The 17,972-nt window shown below is 44.8% G+C and overlaps 3 protein-coding genes across 17 annotated transcripts in view; 1 reads left to right on the forward strand and 2 right to left on the reverse strand.

The window, feature by feature from the left end:
- The first annotated feature begins 1,883 nt into the window (after window positions 1-1,883).
- On the forward strand, window positions 1,884-6,320 carry LOC118288993 (mucin-5AC-like). The gene is made up of 4 exons (XM_047336361.1): window positions 1,884-2,091; window positions 2,278-2,584; window positions 2,738-2,898; window positions 3,539-6,320. The coding sequence occupies exons 1-4, from the start codon at window positions 1,884-1,886 to the stop codon at window positions 5,839-5,841; spliced, it is 2,979 nt and encodes a 992-aa protein (XP_047192317.1). The 3' UTR covers window positions 5,842-6,320.
- Window positions 1,940-14,272, reverse strand: slc10a7 (solute carrier family 10 member 7). 11 transcript variants are annotated; one of them, XR_007031828.1, is made up of 14 exons: window positions 14,070-14,272; window positions 12,647-12,729; window positions 12,391-12,527; window positions 11,774-11,849; window positions 11,592-11,630; window positions 11,447-11,482; window positions 11,200-11,283; window positions 10,771-10,936; window positions 10,627-10,678; window positions 10,458-10,531; window positions 9,790-9,935; window positions 8,694-8,762; window positions 8,194-8,256; window positions 1,940-2,073 (listed from the first exon to the last, which is right to left on the reverse strand). XR_007031828.1 is itself a non-coding variant. In XM_047336281.1 (13 exons), exons 1-12 carry the CDS (start codon window positions 14,167-14,169, stop codon window positions 8,730-8,732), a joined length of 1,026 nt encoding a protein of 341 aa, XP_047192237.1. In that variant the 5' UTR covers window positions 14,170-14,272; the 3' UTR covers window positions 6,624-8,256; window positions 8,694-8,729. The 11 variants fall into 11 exon arrangements, 3 of the variants coding, with proteins under 3 accessions (XP_047192237.1, XP_047192238.1, XP_035463700.1); XR_007031826.1 differs by having other exon boundaries at window positions 8,610-8,762; window positions 14,070-14,271; XR_007031827.1 differs by lacking the exon at window positions 1,940-2,073 and adding an exon at window positions 6,624-7,116.
- Window positions 14,273-15,339: 1,067 nt separating this feature from the next.
- Window positions 15,340-17,972, reverse strand: part of ttc29 (tetratricopeptide repeat domain 29) — a 5,082-nt gene continuing 2,449 nt past the window's right edge. For 2 of the 5 annotated variants that reach the window (XM_047336271.1, XM_047336272.1), the window contains exons 6-12: window positions 17,507-17,683; window positions 17,202-17,414; window positions 16,924-17,009; window positions 16,706-16,797; window positions 16,350-16,500; window positions 16,054-16,143; window positions 15,340-15,708 (exon numbers count right to left, since the gene is read on the reverse strand). In XM_047336271.1, the coding sequence (XP_047192227.1) occupies window positions 15,553-15,708; window positions 16,054-16,143; window positions 16,350-16,500; window positions 16,706-16,797; window positions 16,924-17,009; window positions 17,202-17,414; window positions 17,507-17,683 (965 nt within the window). In that variant the 3' untranslated portion in view covers window positions 15,340-15,552. Of the gene's footprint in view, window positions 15,709-16,053; window positions 16,144-16,349; window positions 16,521-16,705; window positions 16,798-16,923; window positions 17,010-17,201; window positions 17,415-17,506; window positions 17,684-17,972 lie in introns of all 5 variants that reach the window. The other 3 variants (XM_047336273.1, XM_035607192.2, XR_007031819.1) reach the window with 3 other exon arrangements.

Here is a 17,972-nt window from a genome sequence, read left to right on the forward strand (position 1 = left end):
ATTGTAGCATGGTTTTTCTTTTTTTAATCTGTGGCTTCATTTTCTATATGTGATGGAAATTCATCAGTACAAAAGTCTATTGAAAGTAGTACGGTGGCCCTGAAGTGCAAATCACAGCGACAAATGAGAAAAACACGATGGCATTATGAGAAAACCCAATGACAAACGAGAGAAAACAAGGGCAAATCCAAAAATACAGCAGCATTCAAAATAAACAATGAACCACAACAGGAAATAACTAAACACAAAACATGATAAATTACAGAACATTTTCTTATTTGTCGTTGTGTTTTTTGTCGTCGTGTTTTGCACTTCAGGGCCACCGTACGATATTGCTTAAAAACTGCCCCTGTAGTAGTAGATCCAAGTTGATTGGGGCTTCAGGCAGTGATTCAGTAAAACTACCAGCTCATTGAACAACGACAGGGAGGGGTCAGGGGGTGAGGGGGGGTTTGAGGGGCTGAGGTGGAGGGGGGATGAGATCCTGGTGGGAGGCGGCTACAGCTGGTGAACATCCTGTTGGTGTGTGTGACGGCGTCTAAATCTCAAAGAAAAACCTTGGCAACAAAAATCTCATTAAACCCTGGAGCCTGTTTACCAGTGAATATACAGATTTATTAAAGGGTAAAATTACTTTATCTCAATATCATAAGCTGAGAAAAACTGTTGGTGACGTGGGAAAAAAAAATACTATATTATAGTTCAATTACTCACGTTTATCTCGTATATCTTCCAGAGGATGTAATTGGTCAGTCAGTCACTAAGAGAGGATGTGTCCAGAAGAGGGTTTTGTGTTTTTCAAAACCTGGCAATCCAAAAGTTTTTCTGATCTATAAAGCATCTGTAAATAATTGGTTAATCATTGATAAAGCCAGTAATTACAGCCTAGATAAAAGCAACTATGGACTGTTTGTTGTTGAACTTGTGATGGACTCAGGGATACACCCCCCCCCCACCTCCCCTCCCCTCCCTCCAGATCCTGGACTCTGAGATCTCGACAAACGTTAAGTTCATCCTCACTGATCTCTGTCGGGATTCAAACAGTCCAGAGGACTGAAAGAAAGTGATTCTTCAAAAAACGAAATATAAAAAGGAGGAGAAGAAGAAGATCTTTAAGTTGCCGGTGATTTTCTGGACATATTGACTTGACTCTGCTCTGTAAGGTAGGAGGCCAAAATTCATCCTGCTCTCTTACACTCATTCATTCGCTTGTAAAGTTATTATTCAAATGATAAACTGGCTTTAATGGTTAACATCTCATTCATGACAATAACTAATTGGACTTGACAGTCCAAAAAAAAAAGAAAGACCAAATAAATATGTAAAATAGGAAGCAAAATGAAAACAGCAGTTCAGAAAACATTTACTTATGATAAAATTTAATATATTGTCTTTATTTAGATTACTGATTAAATATTAAACAAAGTTTGGATTATATGTCGGCTGTTTATTTTATTGACTGTCTATTTTAAACTGGTGTTCTTTCAAAAAAAAATCCTTATCTTTTCTCACTGCTTTTTGATTTAATCTTAAATTTGTACTCATTTTATTATTTGAAAAATGTATAATGCACTTGCACTATGAGAACGTGAATGTGCACAGAAGGGTTGTTATTTCCATGAATAAAAATAAGACCCTATCTGTGTCTCCATAAAAGTAAGGGAAGTATTGAGAGAGACACACTGACACATTGTTGGTTTTGGTCTTTTCATTCATTGTTTAACAATTTTAATCCGATCAGAAAAGGTGAAAAAAGTGGAAATGTTAGTTGTTTTTTTTAAAGCTATGAATTATGTTTTTTTTTGTGTTTTGTGTTCAAATTTTCGGTTGATAGAAAAAGTCTGATTAATCGTCTCCACCGTCTCTCTTGGCTCCGACTGAAGATGCGCTCCACCCTCCACTGTTTCGGGATGGGCGTGGTCTTATTCTCGCTGGCTCCGTCCACAATGTCGTTCTCCCGTGGTGCAAGCCACACCTCCTGTCAGGACATGATTCCCGGCCACATCCGCGCTCAACCCCAGGACCCGAGGCACAGCTACGTCACCCTGCGGACATCTGCCTCTTCTTACCTGCCTGGACAGTTTATCACAGGTAGAAATTGACTATTAATTCACAGAGGAGTTGACTAACCAACTAACTAACTCACCCGATGTGACAGTCATTCACAGGTTGTAACTCTTAAATAACTAAATGTTTAAAGAACTAAGGACTAAATTACTTTTACTTGTCAGCACAACTGCTTAGTACTGAAACTAAACTACTAAACTGTGTCCTCAGTGAATGTCCGAAGTTCTCGGGACTTCATGGGTTTCCTGCTCCAGGCACGCAGTGTGGCGGTTGCTGGGGAAAGAGCCGGCGCTCGGGTCGGGGCCAGGGCCAGAAGTGGAGTTGGAACAGGCGTTGGGTCTACGAGAGTCGGCCTGGGGTTAGTGGGTGGCGCCTGGACCCTCACCCCACCTGGCACCCACACCCTGCGCTGCCTCTCAGAGGGCGACACCCTCACCCACTCTGATAAACAGCTGAAGAGAAACCTTTCATTTGTGTGGAGGGCTCCTGACGCACCCATGGGTGATATACGATTTTTGTGAGTAGGAGCCGACCAATATTTGCTGAAAAAAAAAATAATGGTAAATGCAAATTTAGGCAAAAGTTATCAAAAATTCTATTCTATTGTCAATATTTTGTTTATTTCCGTCTTTTTTTATCAATGCGAAAACCTCTTTGTCTGTCATCCCAGCATCACGGTGGTGCAGTCCTACTTTGTGTACTGGGCAGATATTGAATCTGCAGTGGTGCATGATGGGAGTCACAGATTTTGGAGTGGAAGTAAAACCACAAGGGTGGATGGAGGGAGTACACCGTTTGCACTGCAGGAAGATGAAGTCTCTGCTTTGGCAGGTATGCAAATGTTGAACAATGTCACTCCAGAGGCAAAACACAAACTAGGCATCTTTCTGTCTCCTATCTACACTTTTTCTATACCTTGTTCTTTTCTCACCCTATTGCCCCACAGCTCTCAGAGCCTATAGAGCATCAAAAAAACAAACAAACGAGACAAGCAGCCCGGCTACTACCATAGGACACCCTACGTCAGAAAGCAGTGGAACCCAAAGCTACAGATCTTTGGAAACAGTCGCCCGTCCAGTCTTGGAGATGAACAGCTCTGCAACTTTGTCATCTCTTGGAAAAGACCACCTGTCCAATCAGGGATTCAATGAATGGAACGGCCCTAACACTTCAGGAACTCCTCAAAATGCTACAAGTGGCATTGACACTGATGGTAACTCAACTTCAGGATCACTCTCAGGTGTGACAGAAGAGGCAGGTAGTGACACAGGGAGCTTTTTTACTCATACCGAGGACCCTAAGAGCTCTCATCTATCAACAACCCACCTCCTTCCCATACCCTCTTTCTCCTCATCTGAGGAGTCTACAGAGACGGGAATCACTACCACTTTTCTTGCAAACATCACAGTTCAAAATGTAACCAGTCCTCTGTCCCTGCTGCACTCCCGTGCATCCTTGCCTCATCTAAAAGATGTTGAGATGGAAAGAAAAGAGGACAAGATAAAGTTACAGGATCAAAAACTGCCCACCGTTCCTCAGACAAAAGACACAATGGTAAATACCCAAACCACCACATCTAAACCTTCAAGCAATCACAGCTTCCTCAATACAAATCCCCCGGGACTCATTAACCGCAATTCAAGAGAACCAATCCAGGATCAGACTAATTCAGTGAAGTTCGAGACACAGAGTAGTTCATGGAGCAGACGCCTGACTGAGTCTCAAATGAGTCTAATAAAGGATCAATACGGTAGCCACTCACCTTCCCCGCCCCATAATTTTCACCTAAAATCTTTTCTCTACCCCCAAACGTCTTCACACAAGCCTTTTTTTCAGGTTCAACCCCTCCCATCCAAACCCCCTCCCCAGTCCCAAACAGGTACTAGTCAGACCTTTCTCTTTTCCCAGACAGCTCCACCCAAGGCCTTTCCCCAGTTCAAAATCTCTTTACCAAATTCCACTCTCCAATCCAGATCTCCTACACCACGGTCCATTCTGCAATCCCACACAATTTCAACCCTTTCTCAGACTGCATCTACCCAACAACTCTTGACCAACACACACTTTCTATCCTACTACAAGTCTTTGAGCGATATAACCAAATCTCAGCCCGTAAATAGTCCTTCTGGACCCAAAACTGGGCCAAGGCAAACTAGTCAGCCTCACCTTCAGCTACAAACAACTGTCCCTCTGAGGAGCCCACCTCAACCACAACGTCTGAGCAGCTATCCCCAGGCCTTTCCCCAAACTATCACCTCTCAAACTCGGGGCTTTCCCCAGACAGACCAGTCCCAGTCTAACAAGCAACCTGAGGCTTTGAGTACCTCTCCCCATCCATGGTCCCAGCCCAGTACCCAAACTGGTGCACCCAAGCCACATCACACTGAATGGAAGCAAACTCAATCCTCATTAACTCCTCGATCTATGAACCCTCTACCTTTCACATCAGGGTTTGACACAGTCTTTGCACCGAATGAAGGAAAAGGTGTCACAAATCATCTGTCTCAAGCTAAGATCAAAACCATTAGCCTAATGTTTGCTATTTCTTCAACAAAACCTTCACCTAATTTTTCTGGGTCCATCCTCCATTCCACTCTCCAGTCCCCATCTTCTACTCCCACGTCTACCCTTAACCATCCTAGCTCTGCCACCCCTCTTAAACCCTTGAGAGGTTCCACCCTGGTATCAATACATCCATCTTTCAGGTCAACATTGTTCACACGTTCCTCATCCTCCTCCATGAAGAACCAGCCCATAACAAGTCCTGCCCTCCCTGCTCTCCCCTCTCCTTCCCCGATCTCTGTTCCTCCTCATTTTCCATCTGCCCAACCCCCCCCTACTTTTCCTTTGCCTTCCTCAAACTCTTCCAACTATCTATCACCAACCCCCTTGTTTTCCCCTGCCCCCCTTTCTAATCCTTCCTCTCCTCCCTTTACCTCTTCAAAGTCATACACAGGTTTGGCATTTTCCCCACCCTCTTCTTCTGCCCATTCCCCCTCCCCCACTTCCTCAACTGCCTCTTCTACCTCTTCTATTTCCTCTGCTTCTTCCTCCCTCTCACCTCCTCCTTTTACCACAACACCCTCTTCAGTCTCACTAGGTTCCTTATCTTCCTTTATCTCACCTTTCATCCATTCATTTTCTATATCCTCCCAGTCTACCTCCCCTTACCCAGGACCCTCTCCAGTTCCCCTTCGCGCTCTCTACAACCTCTTTATGTCCTCTCCCTCCCCTGCGCCCTCCCAGAAACGAACCCTAGAGGAAAGCTTGCAAACCCAGAACCACATTGCACCGTCTGATCCTGAGTCCGACTTCACCCCAGCAACACAAAGAACAGTGGTTCACCCAAACCCCGAACCTCATCCAAACCTTGACCAAAACTTCAAACTAAATCTTGGACATGGGTTGAAACCAAACCTTCCCAACTCTGATACTAAACTCAAACGTCCTTCAAATCCATCTGGAACTCCAAACAAGGAAGGAAAGTATCCAGACATTGTCCCTAGACACAGTGCCTGGGAGCTGGGCATGCTGCTGGGCTGCTCAGCTGGCTTGGGCATGGTGTTGGTGGTTGGGGTAAGGTACATTTACCGTCAGTCCTGTGGCAAACGGACAGAGGTGACACTGAACGACAGGGAGAGAGAGTATGAGAGAGGGGAAAGAGGCTTGATCCATGTCCAGGAGTGTGGAGATTTGGTCCGAGTCCGGAAAATCAGAGAGAACAGTTTTATGCTTCTGGCGGAGTATGATATACTGGCATCACCTGCAGACTGAAATACAGGTAACATATATAAATACAGACATGTATTTATAAATGGACAGTTTAAGAGATCAAAATATTTCTTGAAATCAGATCTGCTGCGAAGGCAGCAATAAGAAGCCCTTACGATGTTTACATTGAAAAACATATACATTTTGTGAAAAATGTGCCTGAGATTTCTGCCTTCAATATGTTTAGAGAACCTAAACTACAGTCTGCCTCCTGATATAACGTAGACAAGGCTAGGATGACGTACACCGTTTGGTAGAAAACTTTTTGGTTGTTGTTTTTTGGCATGCATGACATTAATCGATAGAAAATTTATAAAACCAGATTACAATCAGAGTACAGTGATGGTGAGACACAAGGGTTGTAATAAATCTAGCTCTATGATTGTATAACTGGATGACAAAAGCGCAGGATTTGTGCGTGGCTCTAGTATGAAGCATTACTGATGTTAAACCTTTTTTTTGTAAATTGTCATGACGTATGGATGCACTTAATAATAAAGTATTTTTTCATAATCATACATGACGTCTTTCTTTCCTGAGGATGAAGCTCTAATTAGACACAGGCATGTTAAAATTTTAAGAGAAAGTTAGAAAATCTTTTCCCAAGGAATGTAGTCTCTATTGGTGCGGATTGAAATATGTACTAAAATTAAGATTAACACGCTACAAATCCTGTAGTTTACGTGATACTTAATCCAACAGATGTCTGGTCTATTTAAGGGGACATTGATATAGCACAGCATAATTATAATTAATAACCTCATGCAATTCGAATAATATTGGTATAATTTTCAGAAGTTTTTTGGTTTATTTCCTTGTAGTTTTTCATATAAACAAGGTCCACACTCATACAGATCGAGCTCACCATCCTTCTTTCTGAGAATATACTACTGTCACAACAATCGCACTGTAAACCGTTACTGGACACATCAGCATAACGACCAGTAAAATGACATTTGTGCTGTAGAGACACTTGAGATGTAAAAGATTCTCTACGGGCAAGGCTGGACACTTGGCATCTGATGCCGTCAGTTCAGCAACACTCAGTCAAAATTAGTCTAATAAGGAAGGTTTCGGTGAAAGATGCGCTACTTTTAAGTAATGAGCAGGTTTACAAGGATTCACCACTAATAATAAGGCGTCTTCCACCATCAGCTCCAGCTCCGGTGGGTCGTGATGATGATGATGATGATACATTCACTGTTGCCCTGCTGAACAGGTGGTTCTTGTAATCAGGTTCCAGACCTAAAGTCAGCAAAATTCTGCCTGATCTCCAGCCTAGGAAGCAGATTTGATTTAGATTACCAACCCCCACAATTTTTTTTCAAAGACTGTTTCATATGACTGTCAGCAAGACAATGTCACTTTCAGCCATGAACTCTGTAAAATGTCTGGAAAAGTGGGTCCAGACATTTTCCAGGGTTTGCCTTTCACATACGACGAACACATTCAACAGGAACATTCCCGGAACATTCTGCGGCATCTTGGTAGAGCAGCAACATTTTTGTCTACAGTCATCAACATGAGATTTTCCTGCTGTATTCTCACATGGGCTCACTCAGACATTTTTTGGAAATTCCGTTCCCACATCCAGCCCATCTTTAAATTTCAGGAAAATGTCTGGACTTCAGAAAGAGCAGGTTTAGACCTTGATTAGAGAATCGTCTTGCATACAGATAAACGTAGAGTCCACCATCACAAAATAATGCGAATGTCGGCAAGACTATGTCTCTTAGACGTAGAATGGGGTATCGTCGACATACAGCTGTACAAGTATGCAGACTCTGATCTTTAATAAATACATTGTACAATTTTTAGCCAATTTGTTCCAGCACTTTATCATCTACAGTAACTCCTGCTTGATAGCGGATCATGAACAATAGACTCAGGGCTCCTTATAGTCCCAAGTGGAAAACCGCGTACTTGTTCAGAATCCGCAGCTCACGGGAAATAATTAAGATAATGATCATGATGCAAACATACAAACAGAATAAGTATGTTTGTGAATAATAATAATAAAAATTAAAAATAAAATAATTATGTGGAATCAAACCAAATGCGTAGCGAACTTTTCTCGCAAAACAAGATGTCACGGAATGACGCTGATGATGCTAATAACTTAAAAGACCCAAAATGGCGTCAGTCTCTTCAGTTGAAGTATTTGAACAATTGTCGCGTCCGAAATAGGAGGGGCTAACAATCGCGCAAGTGAAACACAAAAAGATCCTGCGGCCAAACTCACACAAATAACTTTGGTCTGAACGCACCATAAGAATCTGCATAGATCCAGTGAGGAGGAAGATATTTTGGCCGTTAAATTAGACTCACTAACACAACTTGCGTGTACAGTAGTACCTTCGTCATTTGGACCGATCATTCATTAATGTAACGCCGTCCCCCTCGCCGTAGGACTGCTCCCTGTCAACAAACAAACCTCATTTTGGAATGTGTCAACAAATCAAAACAGCTTTGAATATTATACTGTGCATTAAGCGTCAGATCATCCGGCATTAGTCTTTTCCTTCAACAATCAGTCACATTTTTCTGGCAGTGACATCTCAGAGTACGACAGAGTAGAAAAATGTAGGAAATAGCGAAGAAAATAGAATGGTCCCGGTAACTTCACCCGTCACTGCTTTTTCCATACCAAACACTCTCTTGTGTAATTGCATACAAAAATAAATTACGTAACTTTCGTTTCTTTTGAATATAAAAAGATAGAAATTCAAGAGTTTGTCATCTTCATAGAAACGTAGGAAAATCAAGGCAACCGGTCTCCTTCTGCACGCCGAGGTCTCTGTTGATTGGTTGAAATAAGGCACGTATGACTCCTGTCTGTCTGCTTCGCATCTCACAGTATGAACACTGTCGGAACACCGGCTTCGTCCTCGTCAGATGGGCTGGATGGCCGACAGCTTCACCGCCTGGACGGAGAGAGAAGAGGAAGAAAAAGTGTAGAGAGAGTGAGATGTTGAGAAAGTACAAAAAAAAAAAAAAAAAAAAACAGCAGAAGAAGAGGGGGCGTGAGAGAGATGTCAGTTCAAAGTTTCTGTGCTAAAATGTGAGAACTTGGTCTGGTCAGTGAAATCCCCCCACCGCCACCAGGTACTCGTGGGAATTATTGTATCTGTAGAAATCAAACAAATCACCACCACGTTTTCCCCTCGTTCTATTAGTGTGAGGACTAAATATGACCGGCCACGGGAGAAAAACAAAGTAGCAGATGTAAAGAGAGGAATGAATGACGATGCCTACGGAAATCATAATCATCACCCCGATAGAACCCAGCAGGTGCTTGATCAAGGGAGAGCAGGTGAGTTTGCAGCAGTGAGTCCAGTAGGGGGAGCTGTTTCACTCCGATCTTGATTATTATTATTATTATTTCATTTTTTTAATACTCTGAGGGGGGTGGATTTTAAAATAACGGCAGCCTGCTGGACGCACCGTCACAGAATCACAACAGCTCTGATTGTAAAAGGAAAGAATTAGCTCGTGTCCACAGGCGGCTGTTTTTGTTCTGGTTCCCGTGACTCCTCAAACGTTTATCGTTGCTAGGTTACCAAAACTTTGCCGTTAACGGTTTTTGCGAACACGACTGTGACAAGAGATGCACTTGTCCGACGTGAGGATGCTTGTAGTCGCTGCAAGATATGTCTACCTATATCTATAATGATAGGTATAGATATGTATAAATATAAGTGACACTGCCAGTGGATACTGCTGCCTGTGGACACAGTCCCATATTCCGTGCGAGTCTTTCCGACATTAAATCAGTGAGATCGCTTCTTGTTTGTGGTGTCTCTTCTCTACTCACTCAGCGGCGGCAGTGTTGGAATGCGGCCCTATCTCAACAACACACTAGACTGTAGGAGAGGAGACAAGGTGAAGAGGTTAGTGGTGGTGGTGGTCAGTGGTGGTCAGTGGTCTCAGCCCGGTGGAGAGGCAGCGTACCTTCTGCCGGGACGTCATCCAGCTGCGGATGCTCGGCACCAGGACGGAGCCGAGCAGGATCTGGGCCGGGTGGTAGATGAGCAGCGGCACCGAGATCAGGGAGAGGTGCTCGTAGCCCTCGAACACGATCTTCAGCATGGGGACACCTGGAGAGGGAGGGGCAGCGGGGGGAGGGGGGTGGAGGACGACCACGTGAAAAGGTCTGGATGATGGAACTGGATGATGGAAGAAGCTTTCGGAACTTTGTCTGTTTTCTGGATTTTGCTTTACACTTTAAATTTACCAACGGGAGTAAACAGCAGGATCTTTAAACGCGCTAATTTTGCTAATATGAGTCCGACCGATGTGGATTTTTGGGGAGTAGAAAGTTTTCGATACAGATAAATCAGCAGATAAATCACACAAATACAACCAAATACACAGAACTTGAATTAAGAAAATACCTTCTTTTTTTATATGAATTTTTCAAGTTTTCATATCAGCGAACAAAAAAAAACGCAGTCACTGATTTGTCTGTGAAAGACTGGGCTGATTTTTAATCGGTCAACTAATAAATACATTTCTTACCAAATGTTTGTGTGTGTGTGTGTGTGTGTGTGTGTGTGTGTGTGTGTGTGTGTGTGTGTGTGTGTGTGTGTGTGTGTGTGTGTGTGTGTGTGTGTACTTACCCAGGGTCAGTGATTTGTGTGTGGAGCAGAAGACGATGGCGACGGTGTCTGCAGGGCTGAATCCTGAGCCCGGCCTGCGGACGACAAGGACGCAAAGTACGAAAAATATTTTTTAAATACAGTCAGTGATTTTGTGGAGGAAAAACAAGAAGAAGAAGAAGAGTCTCACCTGGTAGAAAAGAGAAAAGTGAGCAGCATGAAGCTGAGCTGGATTGAGAAAACTGCAGAGGACGGGAAAAAAGATTTCACGATTTTTGTGATTCTGATTCTCGACTCGTATCGTGAACCGTCGCTTGTTGTTTGTGATACTGACTGATGAGCACGACGAGCAGCAGGCTGGTGGGGTCCAGCTCCACGTCGGGGTTACTGAACGTGTCGCAGAAGGTGGTGTAGATGATCATGAGCAGCACGGCGCTGCTGATGGCACCAAATGGCGGCTTCTTCCTCTCCAGGAACTCCCGGAGGAAGCTTCGACACACCTGTGAGTGCGCGCGCACGCGCACACACACACACACACACACACACACACACACACACACACACACACACACACACACACACACACACACACACACACACACACACACACACACACACACACACACACACACACACACACACACACACACACACACACACACACACACACACACACACCAGAGAGATGTGATGTCTACACCTCTGAACACAACAACGACAACAACACTAGTTTCTCATGATAACCATCACGTGAGACTCGTACCTGACCGAGGACCAGCGGCACCACGACTGTCATGAAGAGCTGTGAGAAGATGGAGGAGAAGGGAACGGAGGACGAAGAGCCGAGCTGGAGGAGGAAGAGGAGGAGATGATACAGTTTAGGTGAAACCAACACACCATCGTCACGACGTCGCGATGAAGTCAGAAAGTGATGTAAAAAAATCTCTGCGTCCCATAGGACAGAGTTCATTGTATGTTGTCACAGTGTGTGTGTGTGTGTTTGGACTCACAAACAGCAGCAGAAGCACCGGAGTCACTATGATTCCCTGCAGGACAGAAACACACAGTCACCGAGCGACAATGACGACTCATCACGTTCATTCTGAGTTCAGAATCTCACACACACACACGCACGCACGCACGTACGCATCTTACCAGGAAGCTTCCAAACGCTGAGTTGAAGATGGCAGCAGCCTGAAAGCACACACACACATATACAATCAGTTACCATGACAACATGCTGCTGCTGTTTGTCAAACTCCCATCGACGATGACAACCGATGTGACCGTGCGAGTGTGTGTATGTGTGTGCGTGTGTGTGTGTGTGTCTGTGTTACCTCGTTGCCTCCGACCGCCTTGGTGAGGATCACGGCCGACGACACCGGAGGGGGCATGCAGCTCACCGTCTGTAACCTTGGCAACCGCAACGGTGGGAGGACGAAGAGGAGGATGGAAAAGAAAGAGAGAAGAGGAGAGGAACCGTCGTCATGCGTTACTTAGCCGTGAGGGAAGTCAAAAGATTCCTCGATCAGTGATGGTGGTGCATCCTGTCTCGTAATCAATATTTGATTCCACAGTGCCCCCGTGTGGTGAGGAGAGTCACCGCAGCTAAGTTCAACGACAACACGACAAATAGTCTCAGATAAAAAAAACTTTAGTCAATTCACGGACAGTTTTGATTTGAAGGGGGCAACTGACAGGAAGTCACACACCAACGCACGCATGTTCACACACACACACACACACACACACACACACTGTACTGCCTGTAGTAGCAGTGAATGTGGGTCTTTCAGTCGGAACATAACTCATTCTATAGGTACAGTGAGGGAGGGACTTCAACAAAGGAAGGCATTCACACACACACACACACACACGCACACGCACACACGCACACGCACACGCACGCACACACACACACACACACACGCACACACGCTCTCTCTCCTACTACCCTCTGAGCAGCCATTGGTCGATGGCGGTCAGCGCCAGCACTCGGAGCAGCAGCCAGACTGCCAGCGGGAAGAAGACGAGCGTGAATGACTGGACAAAGAGATGGAGGCGGACGTGAAGCAGCGCGCTGGTCAACTCCTACAGAGACAAACGATGTAATGATAAGTCGATAACGGAATGATTGTGACAGGGCCGACAGTACGTGTACAGTACGTGTACAGTATGTGTACGAAATTTTCCCTTCGCTTTGACTTCACCTCAGTTTTCAGCGACAGGCCGCTGTTGAAGAAGATGAGCGACACGGCGACGTACGCGACCGTGACCTCGGGCTTCAGCGGACCTGAGAGAGAAGGAGAGAGAGAAGAGAGCACCTGTCAATCATAACAACCGATATTTCATATTCTGTGTGGATGTAACGGGTAGTTACATGTAACCTGGATTACAAATAAGTAACTATAATCAGTGACGAAAAAATGTGTGATCAGATATTAAAGTTACATCGTCAAGGGCTCGGGGATTACGTAATGATGATGTCTTGGAAATATGGCAATTTTAAAAAACGCAACAGTATATTACGCTGTACATTTCTCCTCTCGGGTTGCCAGTTCTGTTACTGTTTTATGTTATTTTCCATTGATTCAAAGATTCTGTAAACGCTATTTGCGTTGAAAATGTTTTGGGATGTTTAAACGGTTTAACAGATAAATTTGTGGAACCTTTTTTCCGGTTTAAAGTGATTTTGAGGTCATCCATAAGCATTCAGATTAGAGTACATTGTCCCAAACATTTGTCTCAAACGTTTCCCGGCAGCTTCGGAGCTGGGGTTTACGGGGAGCGCCTGAAGGCAGCACGCTGACAGTAGCAAACACAGGAGGAGATTTATCTTATCTGGAGCTGTGGAGGTGAGAATGACACAACTTGTTATCAGCTCAGTGACAAAAAACATCCATTTATCTTTATCACAACTTTCCCCGTTTTTTCCTCCACACACACACACACACACACACACACAAGAAAGGATTTTTCATCACTAAATAAAGAGATGTGTGATCAGGGAGGGCAGAATGTGGTGAAGTGACATCCGAGCTGCTGCTGAATGCAACGTGTCACTACAGTGCCAGCCAGGTATGCAACACACACACACACACACACACACACACACACACACACACACACACACACACACACACACACACACACACACACACACACACACACAGGAGCCTCTGTTAAGGAAGGGTAGTAGTAGCAGCTCACTCATGTACGATTAATAACCAAATTCCATTGAGAAAACCCTTAAATTAAAAGTCATCTACCTTTTACACTGACATACATATTAATTGTGCCATTAAATTCTACATTTCCATAATCAGTATCATTCACTCTTTAGTTCGACATCAGAGATAACACACACTTTTTCTCCCCAACTCGTGGGTTCACGTCCCCTGCAGTTCCTGACGGGTCGTCGCCGTGGTAACAGTTCAAAGTTGGTACTTTATAAAGAATAAAGCTCTGGTAGAAGAACCGCCTCCGCGCCGACTCGTTCGCTGACTCCCGCCGGTTCATTCGAGGTGTAAAGTTGGTCCCTGCGACGTTTGTGTGTGACCGCGAGCAACGAGTGAAAACAAAAGGGAGGAAAACTCTAGCGGAGTCTTGTCCGGTTCCGACCCGCTCGCTCACCTCCTCTGACGCCGACGCTGGGCTGCAGCTTGGCGGACACGATGACGAGCACGATGCCGATGATGAACCATTCCTTCCGCACCCTCGCCAGCAGGCCCATGTTTCGGACCCCTCTCCACCACACCAGCCCCGGCGGGGTCTCTCCGGCCCCCGGACACGAAGTGCTGCACAACTCCACCCTCCACAGTCTGTCACAAAACACGCAGGCAACAACACAGCAGGCGGAGGGACTTCCGGACACGTGGTGCAGCGGCAAGACAGTAAAGGCGGAAGTAGAGGCGCAGCAGAATTTCAAGTTACCGAGTTTCAATTACCGTAATATAAAATAAATTAATATCACATTGATGACAGCAGTAATACATTTAACCCTCATGCATCATTATGGACATTTTTGTCCATTTGACCAAATTGTCCCTCTTGACCTGCCCATCATTGTGGCCGTGAATATTTTGTAAGAAAGTCTCTCTCTTGAGAAATTTTGGAATTTAAATTTGAACTTTTCTAATAGATCACTAGAACACTTTTTACCACACTCTGAAGTCATTAAGATCATAAATGTCCACTTCCAAAGAAACTGCTCTAAAAACTTTACAAATTGATATTTCCTTTTTCTTTCTGCATAAATCTCTTAAACAACTCAAAACTACCAAACATTTAATCATTTTGAGGATTTGAACCCTTTAAATGCCAGCTTGATAAACCCTCTTAAGTCATTAAATAAAACTGTTAAAGTTAAATATGCATTTACACATTTTACAGACAATGTATTTGCATATAGGTAGAATCATGTTGTAGGCAGTGTGTGTGTGTGTGTGTGTGTGTGTGTGTGTGTGTGTGAAGTACCCCTTTAAGTGTCTGATTCAAATCTGTATTCTCAATTCAGTCTGTGAATTTTCAAACAGATTTTGAATTCCATTATTCTTCTAAGAATATTCATTGATGTAGACTTGAATACATTTATTTAATTTGTTTTGAATGTTTTTTGTAAAATCCCTCTTGAATATGAAAGATTTAAAGATTTAATTCTTTTAATGTTTTTATAATTCCTATATTTATTGCCTGTTAAAAAAACACTGGGACATTTCTCTGTAATTTAGTCTATTTGACACTTGTGGTCATCTATATGAAATACAGTTATCAATAGTTCAAAGCAAAGAAGAGAAGAGTAATAATTAAATATTGGGAACTACAAATTTAAAATTTAAAAAAAACCCAAATCATGACCAACAATAAATTCATTGTATAGTAAAAAAACAAACACAAAGATATGTATGAAATGAAAATACTTGTATTTTATCATTGATACAAGCACAAAACAAATTGAACAGGGGGAGATTATATGAACTAAATTGACAGTATATGACAGAAATAACGTTGTCATTCATATTGTTTTTAAGTTCAGGTGCTGTAAAATTGAGAACAAAGGATTCAACTGGTTCCCTAAACGAGAAGGTATCGATCTTCTCGTTCCGTCGGCCTCTGATCAGGATTCGGCCCTGTGGAGTCTGGACTGAGCTCCTAACGTTTCTCTGGTGTTCTTCCAGACGAGCAGCCGCCGCAGGGCGCCGGGCGAGGCAGACACCACGTCGGCGCCGTACGTCCCGAGCAGGGACTGAGCACGAGCGCGAGCCACCAACACCTGACGAGAGGACGCGCGGGGACAGAACGAGTGTGAACGCACGTCTGCAGACACACTGATGTGTGTGAGATGCTCTGGAGCTTTCACTCATATCATGTGATTCTCTTCGAGGCTGCAAGATTCTGCTCTCTCTCTCTCTCTGTTTTTCCAAAGTGAGAAGCTCGTGAGATATCCTCGAATGATTACATTTGATGGGATTGTTGGATTCACTACGTTTACACAGTTGACTCACTCACACACACACACACACACACACACACACACACACACACACACACATGCGCGCACCGAGCTGTCAGAGCTACACACTCCTGTGCCGGTGTCACGTGTTGAACAAACACGTACCTGAGCTTTCTGCTGCAGAGACACGTCTCCTGTTTCACAGGATACTTCATAACCCTGGATGAAGAACTCAAGGGCCCTGATGTAGTGACTCTGAGAGAGACAGAGAGGGGCGGGGGGCACTTGGTTTTATGAAAGTAAAAAACTAAAACTAAAACCACAAAACAGAGAAAATGTTGTTTTTTTTATTTGGAGGTAAATTTGAAATAATTTCCATCCTGAGAAAATACTGGAAGTTTACAATGAGGAACAAATGAAAATATTCATGAAAGTGCTTCAGAAGCTTCATAATAACTTACATATATGTTTATATGTTTTGCTCGTACCGTGGTGCAGTAGATGTTGCCCAGTAACAGGCAGGCGTCCGCCAGGTTGTGTAGCAGCCCGTTGATTCGAGTGATGTGGACCAACTCCTCCAGACAACGGATGGTTTCCTCCATGTTCCCCTCACTGTCACGAGCACACACGCACTCACGCACACACGCACACACAAACACACGCACACACAAACACACACATAGTGTGTTTACACAATCATGAGTGTCCCGTTGATGAGACTTATCTGGACTATTTGACGTTTACATGAACGACAGAAGAAATGCGGTTTAAGTGTGTTTGTGTGAGTGTGTGTGTGTGTGTGTGAATGTGATTGTACCTCTCCATAGACTTGGCCATAGCCTTGTAGGCCTTTCCAATTCCGCCTGCGTCATTCATCGTGACGCAAATCTGCATGTAGGTGTTGAAGAACTGGACGAACATAAAAATCGTTGAATCACTTTTAAACAATTCGCCTGGTGGAGCTCGACAATTTTTCTTACTGTCAGTAAACACACACACACACACAACACACACATACACACACACACGGCGTACCTTCTTGGCGGTGTTGTGGTCTCCTGTGCGCTGATAGGCCAGTCCCAGTCGGTGGGCCGCCTCCCCTTCGATCTGTTTGTCGTCCGCTGGAAACAGAAATGTTCACGTTCGCGTGAAAAAAGGATTATCGCTGCTGTCCACATTTTAATATCTGCCACTGTCAGAGGACAACGGGAAAACTCCGGAGCAGAAGGTTCCGCCAATCATGTTTGTGATGTCTCAGCTGGTTGCGGCCCAAGAACACGGGCCTCAACCAGAGCGCGACGGCCTCCACCTACACTCGGTGGCCATGCTGTAGCCCTTGTGGAGCAGCTCCAGGGCCTCGCTGTAGTTGGCGGCGTCCATCGGGGCGACGGCGAGTTGGTCATAGATCCTCCACAGTGTCTGGCGGGCGCGGAGCCTCAGGGGCCTGCCGGACAGGTCCAGCCATCCGCCGTCCTCCGCCTGTCTGATGCAGAGCTCCGCCTGCTGCCGCGCCTCCTCCAGCTCTCCTGCGGGACACAAAGCATCCGACTAAATCTCATCACCGTTCATCGTGTAGTTCTGGAGACTTTGTGTGTGTGTGTGTGTATGTGTTGTCCACCTTGCTGCAGGTAGAGCTCGGCCATGCAGGCCCGGGCCTCGGTGGCGGGCCGGGAGCTCCGCCCTTGCTCCCTGTCTGCGCAGCTGTGGAAGAAGTGCAGACTCAGCAACTGATCCTCCGGCGCTGAGAAGAACTGACCCAGGAACAGACGGTGCTCACACATCGCGGGCCAGGAACCTATACACGCACACACGCAAAGGGGAAACACTGGTGGGGGGGGGGGGGGGGGGTCTGCCAGCCCTGATCTATGTCAATCGTGAAAAACCAAACCCTATCTCGAAAATCATGAAATTTACATGAAACTACCTAACTGACGTGAACCTATTAATCTGATCGCTAATTTACACCTCAGCATAAAAAAGGACACGCCGTCTTCATTTCGGCACACGTCCTAAACATGAGGCATCATCAGTTAGCCCATGTTTTAACGCTTCGTGTTGTCATTTGTGTGTGTGTGTGTGTGTAC

Source organism: Scophthalmus maximus, chromosome 12 (assembly GCF_022379125.1).
Source record: "Scophthalmus maximus strain ysfricsl-2021 chromosome 12, ASM2237912v1, whole genome shotgun sequence".
NCBI classification, from domain to species: Eukaryota; Metazoa; Chordata; class Actinopteri; order Pleuronectiformes; family Scophthalmidae; genus Scophthalmus; species Scophthalmus maximus.

Bases quoted from the DNA above. Each gene is read 5' to 3' on its own strand.
- LOC118288993 (XM_047336361.1), top strand. From the start codon at position 1,884: ATGCGCTCCACCCTCCACTGTTTCGGGATGGGCGTGGTCTTATTCTCG. The intron at 2,092-2,277 runs GTAGAAATTGAC...CTGTGTCCTCAG, and splicing joins GCCTGGACAGTTTATCACAG to TGAATGTCCGAAGTTCTCGG. The intron at 2,899-3,538 runs GTATGCAAATGT...CTCATCTAAAAG, and splicing joins TGAAGTCTCTGCTTTGGCAG to ATGTTGAGATGGAAAGAAAA.
- slc10a7 (XM_047336281.1), bottom strand. From the start codon at position 14,169: ATGGGCCTGCTGGCGAGGGTGCGGAAGGAATGGTTCATCATCGGCATC. The intron at 12,730-14,069 runs GTGAGCGAGCGG...CTTCTCTCTCAG, and splicing joins CAGCGTCGGCGTCAGAGGAG to GTCCGCTGAAGCCCGAGGTC. The intron at 10,532-10,626 runs GTGAGACTCTTC...TGTCGTCCGCAG, and splicing joins ACTTTTCTCTTTTCTACCAG to GCCGGGCTCAGGATTCAGCC.